We start from the raw sequence: 12,674 nt of genomic DNA on the forward strand, positions 1-12,674 counted from the left end.
AGACATAAAACACTGTTGCTAGAAGATGAAGCTCTTTTCTCTCTGGTGACTCTCTGACTCTGGTCTCCTCTTTTCTTTTTTTTTTTCCTCAGACATTTTTGACTTCTTTTGTTACACATTCCCTGCTAGATGCACTTAGCAACACCTGGCACACACTGCTGAAAACGTAAGTTGTCCTTTGTTCTAATAACACAAATCAGTTAAATAAGCGTAGAATGCAGATAATACATCTCAATGAGTTGCTCAGTGTAACCCAATCAATTCATGCACTAAAGTATAAACTGTCTGTTAATTCAGTTTTGCATAATTTGCAAATATGTCAAATACAACTAAATTACAATGTTCTAGACAAGGATAACTTGTATTCTACCTCATGCTTTCTGCAACATTCATAAGACTCCACAATACTAATTTTGGCCACTTTCAGTTCTTTAACAGACACTCACAGATCTATGCGAAACCAAACAATGGGAAATTTTACTCTACACATGAAGACTTGTGCTCTGAGTCAGAAGCTGGGTTTTTATTAGAAATAATCCCAATAGTGATTATGTAAGAATATAACAAATCAAATATAATAATAATAATAAACTTATCAAAAGGCGTGTATTTAGTCTTATAAACTTTAGAACAGTACATGCAGGTCTTCAATGGTCTACCTTTTATTTGTGAATGAAACAAAATCCTGGGCAGCATGATTTGAAAGAAATTTAATCACTGAACACACAACCTCTATGTAACACAGTCTGATGAATCTCTACCCAGATGCATTTGGCGTATGATGTTTTGAAAAGTTAGAAACTGTTTATGTAATTTATTCAGATGATATATATTGTACAGTCCTGAGTCCAGTGTAAAAAAAGACGAGGGAAGCATCCTTTCTATTCCTCAACATGTTGTGACTTACATTCACAAAGTATGAAAGACCTGAGTGATCAGATCAGTAACTATAATCTCCATGCATTGCATACATCTGTGGTTAGTCTGTGTAGGGGCTGAATAAGGATTTGTGCAACATACAACAGCAAAGAGTAGAACCTGGAGACGCTGGCATGCTGCTTCTCCTGACGTGCATGTATTTGGGAAACTGGTGACACAATCATAGATGTGGAAAAAAGGGGCATGCACATGCTAACAAGACGAGTGCAGACTAATTATCAAAGTGAAATCATGTCAGTGTGACATGTAAAAACATTTGAACTCAACTTTGGTGTTTTTCGTGTTTTCTTGTGATTACATATCATAGATTGAAACCAATCTAAAGTCCTTGCATATATAAAACCTTTTAAGACCCATTTGTATAAACCCAAAACTAGAGGGAGGGAAAGTTTAGGTAAGGTAATATGATGGATGCAAAATAAAGATGTGATAAATCAGTTAATTCTTAAGCATTATTCAAATTAATGCTCAAACGAACCTACATTTGCTTTCTGGAACCACTTGTTAGAAGGTGCCTTAACAATAGAGTAGAATATTTTATGAACTTAACAAATGGAGAGTGATGTTTTGACTCTACTGACACTGCTTTGATTTAAGAAAAAATGAACAGATAAATCATATCAGCCCAAGTCATTGCTTATTTGAAGAACTGTGCTCCAGTGAGGTTATCTGTGCTGTTAAAATGCATGCAAATGGATGAAAGAGCTGAAGCATAACACCTTCGAAAAAAAATCTACTTTTTAGGTGTTAAAGAAGTGGCTGAACAGCATGGTGAGACACTATCAGGCAGAAGAAACACAGTTTATAAAATCTGAATTACAGTCTGGAGGAAGTCAAAGTTGTGAGGCCTCGATATGCAGATTCCTGCTGCAGTGACACATGCCAGATGCTTGTCAACTGGGAGGTAGTGAAATCCAGAGATAAAATGTTCTGTTCTGATTTGCACTTGTATGAAATCAATAAGTGTCTTTATCCAAATTCAATTAAGATACTCTTCAATTATTTCCAGTATTATCTTCCTAGGAGAGATGTACTTCAGTCCTGTTTCTCTATTGGTTAGCTCTTGGTGGGGTGCAGTTTGCGGCCAAAGTACTCTGGCGCTGCGTCCAGCAGCCAGTCGGCGTCCACCAGACAGAGGTCTCTCATGTAGCAGCGGGACGTGTGCAGCAGCTCATTGAAGACCACATATGCTGGTTTGGCCTGGAAAAGGACGGAGGAAGGGTGGATGGCCACAGGCTGGTGGGTGTCCAGGGCTAAGTAGCTGCCGTCGTGTTGTAGCTCTGCGGCGTTGACGAACATCCCGTGGGCAAGGCAGCGGCGAACGTTCCCTGTGTCCGCCCCGCATGACTCCAGCTTCAAATTCAGCTGGTGGATGAACAAGCAGAACAGAACATGTTTACTTAAAATGGTGATTTACAGCTGTGATCCGAAATGAGATCCTCTGTTCCAAATCAACTGCAACACTTCACAACATTACACGCTCTCCTCTAAACCTTGTTGTTTACAAGACTGTGCTCTTACTTTTGTGTACCATCATATCACAACCACATGTATAGTGCATCATGTCTGTAAACAGATCATTCACAGTATTGACACATATAGATTTGCAGATGTTTACCTTAAGGCAGATTTCTTTGATTTGCGCTTGGACCTCTTTCACCAGACTCATGTTCCTGCTGTTGACAAAGTTCTCTCGACACCACTCCTTTAACAGCAGACACACACCAGATTATAAAGGTAGCTCAGCAGCACGCATTGATTTATGCATTTTGTTTAGTCACATGTACTTTCCTTCCCTACTGAGCCCGCTGTACTCACCTTATTACCACTGACTTTCTTGAATGCTCTGTAGATGTTGAGGAGGGTCATGTGGTCTCCTTCGCTGGAGGTGAACTTCTTGCGTGCTGCGAGCACCTCTTCCCGCCGCGCCGGAGGGTTATAAAGCACAGTGTCCACTGACAGCAGAGACACGATGCTCAAAATCTCCTCGGAACAGGAGTAGTCGGGGGACAACAGGATGGTCTGTGAGACGGAGCAAACAAAGGCGGGGAAGTATTACAAAAAAGATCAGAGCAGAACCCTAGAAAACAGTATTTATTTATGTAATTTTGTGCATTCCCAGCACGTTTTACCTTTGCATATCTCGGCTCTAGAGGGAAGCTTGCCATCTTCTTTCCCAGAGCAGTGAGGAGAACCTGCTCATCCTTCCTCTCCACCGCTCCCAGCAGCTCTAAATGCTCCACAGCAGAGCGAACAGCCTCTAGGATAAACACACCAGGTTACTACGGCCTTCAAACCAGACTAGAGGTGCACATTGATTCATGATCAATCTTACCTGGGGACGGCTTGGACATGAAATCAAAATTCATCACATCTGGAATCCCTAGAGCCATGAGCTGCAGCATCACACCGGCTAAGTTACACCTTCAGTTCACGCACACAAACGCACACACGCAGGGGAAAGAAAATAACAGAACAGGACATTCAATCACACTGACCTACATAAATCAACATTTGGGAGAGAATCCCACTCCTGCAGATCAGCACATACTGAGCTTTATTATCTGTATGAAGGAAGAAAAAAAAAAAAGCATCCTACCTCTGGATCTCAGGCACAGTCATAGGGATGAGGTTGTCGAATTCCTGTTCGGTGTAGAGACGATAGCAGAAGCCGGAGTCCTCCCTGCCAGCCCGGCCCGCTCGCTGCCATGCCTGCGCTTTAGAAACCCGCTGCACCGCCAGCACCTCCAGTCCGCTGTCTAAGAGTCACGCAGCACATGTTTAATGAGATGAGAGCAAAATAACTGGACGAAGGGTGCAGGGTGCAGGGTGTAATTGTTTAATTTTACAGTTAGAAGCGGGATCACGGAGGTCGAGTCATGAGAGGAGTTGGTTAAATTAATAAGTAGAGCATCAACTTGAGGTGTGCTGAGTAGTGTGGACATTCCAAAAGAAATAATGGCCTGTCTGTGATTGAAAACTTGCTGTGATTTAAATAGGCATTCATCATTATTAGGTGTCAATAGAATGCTGTGTTAAATCTGCAATAACAGATTTGTTGGCCACTTGGGGGCAGCAAAGTCTGAACATAACACTGACATCACGTTTAAGTTCATATGTTGAACTTATTAGCAAACAGTTGCTTATTTATACATCCAGCAGTTACAGAGCAACATTATTATTCATTTGGAGTCGTGTTTCTGTTAACTTGGTGAATGTAAGTCTAATATTAACTCTCTTTTAGCTCCGTTTTTGCTCTCTACCAACTCATGAAGGAAATATCTGCTTCTTTAGCCGCTAAAAGCTCCACTGTGTTCACCAGCTAGTTGCTAACTGGGTGTGTTTGCCGTACGGTAGCTGAGCAGGTAGTGTACAGTGGGTTTTTAGAGCTTTTTTGCAGAAAACAAACGCTATGAAAAGTGCCGGGAGTAAAGTTGCAAACAGACAGCTAAACAATAATTTACACTTGCTATAAAGCTCTGTAAAGCTGAGGGAAGCTGTAGGCGATGACTCTCACGTTACACATTATTTAATACATTGTTAATACAAAAAAAATCAATTATAGCCACTTTGAACTTAATACTGATATGTGTGTGTGTGTGTGTGTGTGTGTGTGTGTGTATCATCTCACCAGGATTGAAACGTTTGGCCTTCACCATCCCTGTGTCTATGACGTATTTGATCCCAGAGATTGTAACTGATGTCTCGGCAATGTTGGTTGACAGAATAACTTTTCTACAACCCTGGAAAAAGGTGGAGAGGACAAACATTTTGCATGAGTTATACAATCATTTAAAACAATTAGATAATGAAAAGAAAGAAATGTGGCACTTGTGGCTTTAAAGACTAAAGTAAATCTTAAACAATACCAAACATGTCTTAAACAGAAATACTTGAGAACTGTAGTGCACAGAGACACAGGGCTATTTTTTCACAAACATGTCCCTTTGTCTACACTTATCTGTGGGAATCTGTTTCTCCTGCATGTTTGTTGTTGCCTTTACCTTGGGAGCTGGCTGGAAGACCCTGAGCTGCTGCACCGGGGGCAGCGACGCATACAAAGGGATAACTACCATGGGACCACAACCGTCGGGAAGATGCTTTGCAATGTCCCGGCACGTTCTTGCCAGAGCCTCGATCTCCTCCTGGCCCGTCATGAAGACTAAGATATCATGGGACGGAGGTGCCTCCTGCACACAAACAAGAAGACTGTGTTCTGTTCCAGTGTCAGAAAGAATCATCACCACCACCTTCAACTAACAAATATTACAGCACATGAGCATGCAAGCAGGAGAGCTGTTTACCCACAGGTTTGTCTTCTTCATGATGCTAAGGGAGACAGTCTATGGTTTTTGACTTTGATTTAGATTGGATTAATTTAAATACACCTGACTGCACATGAGTGAGTAAACAAGAAAAACCATATTTGTCAGGCGCCTGTAGTGATGCAGTCTGCTCTATTTCTTCAGGACTGGTTAGCGTAGCATTTCCATTGCAACACAAAATACAGTATATCAGAAGAACTAAAACAACAATTTAAAAAATCTCTCTGGTTGAGGGCAAAAATTGTGGACTACCTGATGGATCTGGAAAATGGAGACGAGAGCAGCCTGGAGATAGTCTGACTGGGACTGCTTAGTGTAGTAGATCTGAATGGGATGCTGCCTGCCCTCCAGGTACAGTACAGGAGACTTGTTGAAGTACTCGGAGAACAAGTCCACATCCATAGTGGCTGACATCACTATGACCTGTGCAGGTTACACAAAAGACAGAAGCTGTGAACAAAAAGAGATGCTTCAACAGATCCACACAGCAGAGGCAAAGTGAGTTTATAGGAATTAAAAAAGAGCAAACACTTTATCTCATGAGCAAATGCAGTGAAATAAAATATCTTATTGAAGCCAGGACAACCTCAACTGTCCTCCTACCTTCAGAGGAATCTTATTAAGCTCTCTGCGCCTGCGCTGAGCGGTCTTAACCACACCAAACAGCACGTCGGTGTGCACGGTGCGCTCATGAGCTTCATCCAGGACCACCACAGTGTAGCGCAGCAGTAAGGGATCTCCGATGGCCTCGCGCAGCAGCATGCCATCTGTCATGAACTTCAGCTTTGTCTCAGGGGATGTGACATCCTCAAAACGCACCGTGTACCCGACCTGAAAACAAGTTTGTTGATGTGCCATTATGTTAACAGCCCAGTAAGACTTGACATTTACAGTGTATCAACTCAAATATCCATCACAAGGATGTAATGTATTGATGTAAAATGATTCAACACATATTTAGCATAAAGTTTACTACAACAACATACATAATGATTATGGTTATTATCAAGCTGTTCTATTGTGATCTACTGTGCGTACCAGCTTGCCAAGCTGAGTCCTCTTCTCTTCTGCCACCCTTCCTGCCAGTGAGATTGCAGCAACTCGACGCGGCTGAGTGATGGCAATGATGCCCTGTCGTCCGATGCCGGCCTCATACAGATACTGTGGGATCTGTGTGGTCTTCCCAGAGCCTGTCTCCCCTGGGTGAGAGAGAAGTTAGAAAGAGTTCAGGTATTACACTGTGAATCTGTGGAGTAGAAATGACATTTTCTGTGCAATATATTAACCAAGGTGTGATACAACTCACATATTTTGTTGGGAAAATATTTCAGGCTATGACATAAAATAGACTGACTGAGCACTTTATTGAGAACAGCAGTGTTCCTGAGTGTATTTCATGTCATATATAAATATTTTATATGTCATATCATATATACATATTTGATTCACTTTAGAGTTTACTGCTGTGAATTACAGACATGCTAAAGTACGTACAGATTAAAACTGAGCTGTAGTTTAACAGAGCTGATAATATGATTCAGTTTCCTTTAAACTGAGCGCTCCAACAGTGTCTACTGTTGTGGTAGCACATGTTAAGTGTAGCAGAGACTTTACCTATCAGAATAGCGCTGTGAAGCTGCCTCAGCTGGCTCAGTAGTTGAGGTTTCGCCTGATGGATTGGAAGCTGTTTCCTCTGGACGTCTATCGGAGTGGCTGCATTTCCCTTTCTCGGCAGCAACATTCCAGGTTTATTCCTATCGAGGCGGAAAAAAACAGACCCCGGCTTGAATTTTTTAGCCGGAGGAGGTGCGGGGTCGTGGGGCATGGTCTAGAAAAAGTGACTCTGGTAGCAAAACCTTAGTGGCTTTTTCTTGAGAGTCTTTATTGTCAGAAAGAAACAAAAAAAGTTTTTTTTTCATGCTCGCTGACGAACAAGCAGGCGTCACTGCAGTTGTTTTGCTATCTCTGCAAAAAACGTCCCCACGTGGTCAACCTCGGCGCAGTTGTTTGTCGTCATCAGTCCTTGTGAAATTTACCCCGAATCTCGACTGTCAGGTGGATCCGCCTGTAAACCATGAACGTAGATGCTATGGGATGAATATAATGTCATATTTCGAAACTGAAAAAGCTTCGAAAGGTTGACACTCGGTGTTTGAAAGCTTGAACTATATTAAAATATATTTTGCAAGAACTAAGTTTTGAAGGCTTGTATAATATTTTGATGAAAAAACATTATTTTTTATTTGTTTTCCGTCTTCACAACTGCAGCACTCTTTTTACAGTGTTTCTCCATTATTTGTTTTTAAACATCTTTATTTTATTGACGCAATCTGGCCATTACAATAACAAGTTGGCAAAAACATACAAACTGTACAAATCCTAGACAGAGCTATTACAGTTTATTGTAATATAACACAAAGCAGTAGAAATAAGGAATAAATGAATAAAAGAGGGTCAGAGGTTTAATCAGAAATCAATATATGTATGTTTTTGTAAATATCCAAGACCTGTTTGGGGTTTTTTTTTATATTTCATTGCTTTCTTAAAATGTATTATCTCATTCATGAAGACTGAAAATAGTGGTCTGACATCAACAAATCTGCATCTGTAGAATTATTGTTTATTTATAATAATCAAGCTATTGTACATCATTTCCACTTTTTCCACCTGCATTATAACTCCAAATTTAATATCATTATATTCTAATTTGGCCAACTGAAAATCCTTTTCAGATATCCACTTTCGAAATGTTTCCAAAAAGATTTGGTATAATCACAAGCAAAGAATGAATTTTCTAAAGTTTTGATATCAGAATAACAAAACATAAAATTGTTTTTATCAGTGTTGAATCTTTGTCTTAGAAACTCATTACAAAGATAAATATCATTTATCATTTTAAAATTAGTTTCTTTAGCTTTCGGTGAAATAGGGAGAGCGAGGTATCTGGTTCTGATTATAATCTCTTTAGGATAATCTTTTCATAGAAAAGGGAAGAGTTTGAAGGTGAGGGAACCCTTTACAATTTTGTTTGTGCATTTTTTTTCTCCTTAAAATCGAGTTTGTCTGTATAAAGTGAAGGTATCTGTGGTACTAACACATCATAAAGCAACATGCCTGTCACCATATTCACCATTACTTGTGCAATTGCCTTGATAACCACAAAGTATTGATTTTTGTACACTTCACGTTGAATTTATCAATTAATTAATTGTACTCCAGAAGATTCCCTCTTGAATCCATCAAATGTAAAATTGACTAGATACCTCTCTCCACCATTCACACGAACATAAAGATTTTCTTTTCAACAAGATACATCTGTTATTCCAGTTTAGAGAACTGTGTGAAGTGAAATTGTGCTTATAAATCAGATTCCAGTATAGGAGGACCTGCTGATGAAATTTAGACAGCATAATGTGCAGTATAGCACTACAGTAATCACATCTTAACAGAAAATCTATCCAACCACATTTATCAAATATTTAAGAGGGAATATTAAACCAGGATACATCATTATTTTGTATGAATTGTTGAAACCATTTTGAGTTTTATCATTCCATTCATTGACACATAGTTGATCCCCTCCTCAATTTTAGTAATAAAAACACATATAAATAAAAACAATATAAATCTCTCTGTACACAGGAATTCAGTATAGACTCACTGTTCTTTATGCCAATACAGTTTTGGGTGAACAGACCAGTTGGAAGAGTTGTGACACTCTTTGATCTCACCGCCATGTGATCACATGGTTCATGTCAACCTGTCTGACACTCAGCAGCAGGGACTATATTTACAGCAAGTTTCGGGTCATATTAATGCATAATGTGCATTGATTACTGTTGTGTTCTATCATGTATATGTCTGCTACTTCATTATTATATTATTTACATTTATTTATATTACTTACTTTACACCACTAGGCGGTAGTATGGTAAAGCAGATATAGAGATGGCTACGATACTATACCAGCTACTGAGGACTATTGTTTTACTTTACATTCAGCCTGTTGAAGTAAACGGCACCTGTTAAACACTCTGGTGTTCTTTTATTCATCAGCACACATTACAATTACTACGTTGGCAAAACTATATTCAATATATATAATAGCCTTTCTGGGGAGTGGCAGAGACAGCATTAATCTGTTTTTCTGTGGTTAATTTTGAAAGGAAAATGTATTCATTTATAATATGTATTTATTTATTTTTCTCCTGCTTCTATGGTCATAATTACTTACATCCTCATGTTATCTTATGTTAAGACATTCACATAAATATGCACACAAAGTGGATATCAATCATGCCAGCAGCTGCTCAGTTCAAGTTTGGTCAATAGTGCAAAATTTACAGTACATGACAACCAATGGAATTCAACAAAATACCTATAATATGTCCAGGGAGAGGGTTCCCCACTCATGGTCTTCCACTCCTGTTGTTGGTAGTGCTACATCTGGGTATTGCTGTCATGACTGCCACTCAAACCTCAGACTGGACACACACACACACACACACACACACACACACACACACACACACACACACACATATATATATCCTGGAAAACAAAACAGGGAGATGGCCTTTTATGGAGTTGATCATGCTCTCTACAATAACACACATCTTGTATCTCTTCTCCATCTCTTAACATTTCCATTCCACAGCATGCAAGCATCCTGCTGCAAGAGCTTTCATAGGCGCCTCAGGATTTTACCACCCCGGTTTCAGAATGATTCTATTTTATTTTATCTAATTGCTAGATTCATTTTCCATTCTATTGTTAGATTCACCTTTATTATATTGTATTTATCTAATTGCTGGCTTCGTTCTGGAGCTATAGGCACCAAAGAATTTCACTGTACATTATACAGTGTATGATTGTGTATGTGACAATAAAACTTGATTTGATTCGAATATTTAGAGTTCACCCACCACAGTTTCAGAAATTTCTATGGGGAAACTTGGTATTTTAGTATAAATATTTTGCTGCTTTATCATAACATCTAACTTAAACTAAACTACACAGACAAAAATGAAGATTATGGATCAGAGGAGACAAGCAATGTTCAGCTGCTATGTTGCTACATGCTGGTTTTATTGTACTGCCACCAACAATAAAGGTAAAGTAAGTTGGTGAAAACAGTGATTTCATGGTTTTTATGACTCTATGTTGAGATATTGACACACAAAACAAGTTTAAAATATTAATAGGAAGTTAATTAATTTAACAAGAAGTGCACCAGCAAAGTGCTTTTAGAATATCATTTTTTTAAACAATATTTTTATTATACTTTTTCCTCTGTCAAAATGATCAGCTGTGAGGCCTGCACAAATATTGGGAGGTGTTTGTTGAAAGTTTATTCATTGCTATTGCAAAACAAGACTTAGTTATCACTAGTTTTATTACATCCAAGATATAAGTGCTATTCAATTAACGTCAGCATTATGTGATTAAAATTTCAACACAATGCTTAAACGCTATGTTACGGCTGTATGTGTTGCCTGTGATTTTTGTCTCCTTCCTCTCCTGTCTATTGCTCCACCCAGGCCATCTACAATCAGTCCACAGGGAGGTGCACCTGGCCCAGGGACGAAGAGGTTAAATGTTCCATGTTCCTGTAGCAGTCAGAGGTCTCTTGATTGTGGACTGCTGGTCTTGCCTCTCAGCCTGGAATTTTATGTTATTTATTATTATTCTTTTGCATTTTGATTGTTTATAGCACTTATTTAGTGTCCTTGTTGTTTTGTATCTCTTTCTTAATAAATCCCATGGCTTGGTTGTTTTTAAAAGGTGTTTTACTTTGTTAAAAGAGTTTTAAAAATGGTAAATGGTGGATTGTTGTTTGCCCCACAAGGCCGACCAAGGGTGGGGCGTAACAGCTGTGTTAACATATTAATATTGGATTAAAGTTATCTTTTTGTTATGACAGAAAACAGAGGCAAATCCTGCAAAGAAGTGGAAAATTACATTTGTACTAACCGTTCTGTCAAATGGTCTTTTCTCTCAGTCGACATCTACCCCAGCCTCTCCATCTCTCCACCAGCCTGGTCATTGATCCACCAGCCTCTCCACCGCTCCACTAATGTGTCAATAAATGCTGTCATTTCATCAACTTACCAGCAAGCCCATATGGGAAACACAGAAAATGAATGGGTTCAATGCTAGAACTATACAATAGGCCTCAATCTGCATTCTTGTCTGTACTTGTGTTCAGGGACGTTGTAACTATTTTCTGGGAGGGGGCATGGACTACTTCACCCTTCGCACCGCTATCACTACTATCTTTCTCTCTCTCTCAAGCACGTAGCTGGCTCAGAGGGAGGTTTTGAAAAGAAATCGAATATCCACTTTTGTGACATTGCCTTGAACCACAAGTCTAATTTGACCCCACCTACTAGCTAACCAGGTCAACGTGCGCACGCATCAAAGGTTCCTCTGTATGTATATGTCTATGTGACTAGTTCAGACTGCATATATGTGTACATCATGTTAGTATGTGCCATTTACTGACTGCAGACATTTTCATTCATTATTTTGTATTTTATGAATGCACATATAGGCTACAGCATATGTTATATTAAACATTATTCACATGGGTCAACAGTTTTTCTTGCTAGGTTGCTAAGGAGCCCTTCTTGGCTCAAGATGATGTGAATTACACTGGCCTGGCTATTTGTTTACATAGTTAAAGATGCATGAAGTGCTTTGAGCATGCTTATCTTTTCTGACAATCACATCACTAGGCTATAAAAGCATATATTCTCTACATTGTAAGGAAATATGAAAGACAGAAATTAAAGTCAGATAAATTTAAGCATCATTTCTTAATTTAAAAAAAAAAAGTTTCCTCAGCATCCTGCAGCCAGGCAGGATACCAAGAGCTCCATCATGGGATTTCCCCTTGGTGTTATGATTGCTGTGGCCAATTCCCTCTTTCCTCCCTAAGGTAGTAAACTCCCGGACAGTGAACCAAGTGATTGAAATCATCTCATTTCAATCGGAGTCAGCCTCTGCTGTGGGTGACATAGACGTACAGACACTGTGTCCAGTAATGGTGTTAAGGGCTTACTTGACACGCACGCAGTCCCTGAAACGCTCACATTCACAGTTGTTTGTCTGTTATGGTGATAACAAATTAGGCTTTCCTGTATCTAAACAGTGTCTGTCTCACTGGGTGGTCGATACTATTTCTCGTGCCTACGACGGGCAGAACCTTCCTGTCCTTGGTAATCTTGTGGCACTCTACTAGAGGTATGGCCACTTCCTAGGCTGCTTTAAGAGGGGTATCTACTTTACAGAGTCAACGTGGCTGCATGGGCACCAATGGGTTCTACTGTACTCTCAGCTGCTGGATGGAGAAGTGATGGAGTCCTCTGTTCCTCGCGACCCTGATGGTTTAAGTCATCCAAGGTGAAG

At 39.6% G+C, this 12,674-nt stretch overlaps 1 protein-coding gene across 1 annotated transcript; it reads right to left on the bottom strand.

Annotated features, from left to right (window-relative positions):
- Positions 1-695: 695 nt before the first annotated feature.
- On the bottom strand, positions 696-7,295 carry dhx33 (DEAH (Asp-Glu-Ala-His) box polypeptide 33). The gene is made up of 12 exons (XM_042431880.1): positions 6,879-7,295; positions 6,303-6,463; positions 5,868-6,095; positions 5,517-5,687; positions 4,944-5,129; positions 4,571-4,682; positions 3,539-3,698; positions 3,275-3,363; positions 3,072-3,199; positions 2,758-2,961; positions 2,558-2,644; positions 696-2,304 (listed from the first exon to the last, which is right to left on the bottom strand). Exons 1-12 carry the CDS (start codon positions 7,087-7,089, stop codon positions 1,996-1,998), a joined length of 2,046 nt encoding a protein of 681 aa, XP_042287814.1. The 5' UTR covers positions 7,090-7,295; the 3' UTR covers positions 696-1,995.
- Positions 7,296-12,674: the final 5,379 nt, after the last annotated feature.

The sequence above is a fragment of the Thunnus maccoyii genome, chromosome 13, assembly GCF_910596095.1.
Source record: "Thunnus maccoyii chromosome 13, fThuMac1.1, whole genome shotgun sequence".
NCBI classification, from domain to species: Eukaryota; Metazoa; Chordata; class Actinopteri; order Scombriformes; family Scombridae; genus Thunnus; species Thunnus maccoyii.

What these genes read in the sequence shown, in the direction of transcription:
- dhx33 (XM_042431880.1), bottom strand. Translation starts at nt 7,089, where the DNA reads ATGCCCCACGACCCCGCACCTCCTCCGGCTAAAAAATTCAAGCCGGGG. An exon ending in GGCCAAACGTTTCAATCCTG is followed by an intron (nt 3,699 to 4,570) that starts GTGAGATGATAC and finishes CGTGACTCTTAG; the next exon opens with ACAGCGGACTGGAGGTGCTG. An exon ending in AGAAAGTCAGTGGTAATAAG is followed by an intron (nt 2,645 to 2,757) that starts GTGAGTACAGCG and finishes CTGCTGTTAAAG; the next exon opens with GAGTGGTGTCGAGAGAACTT.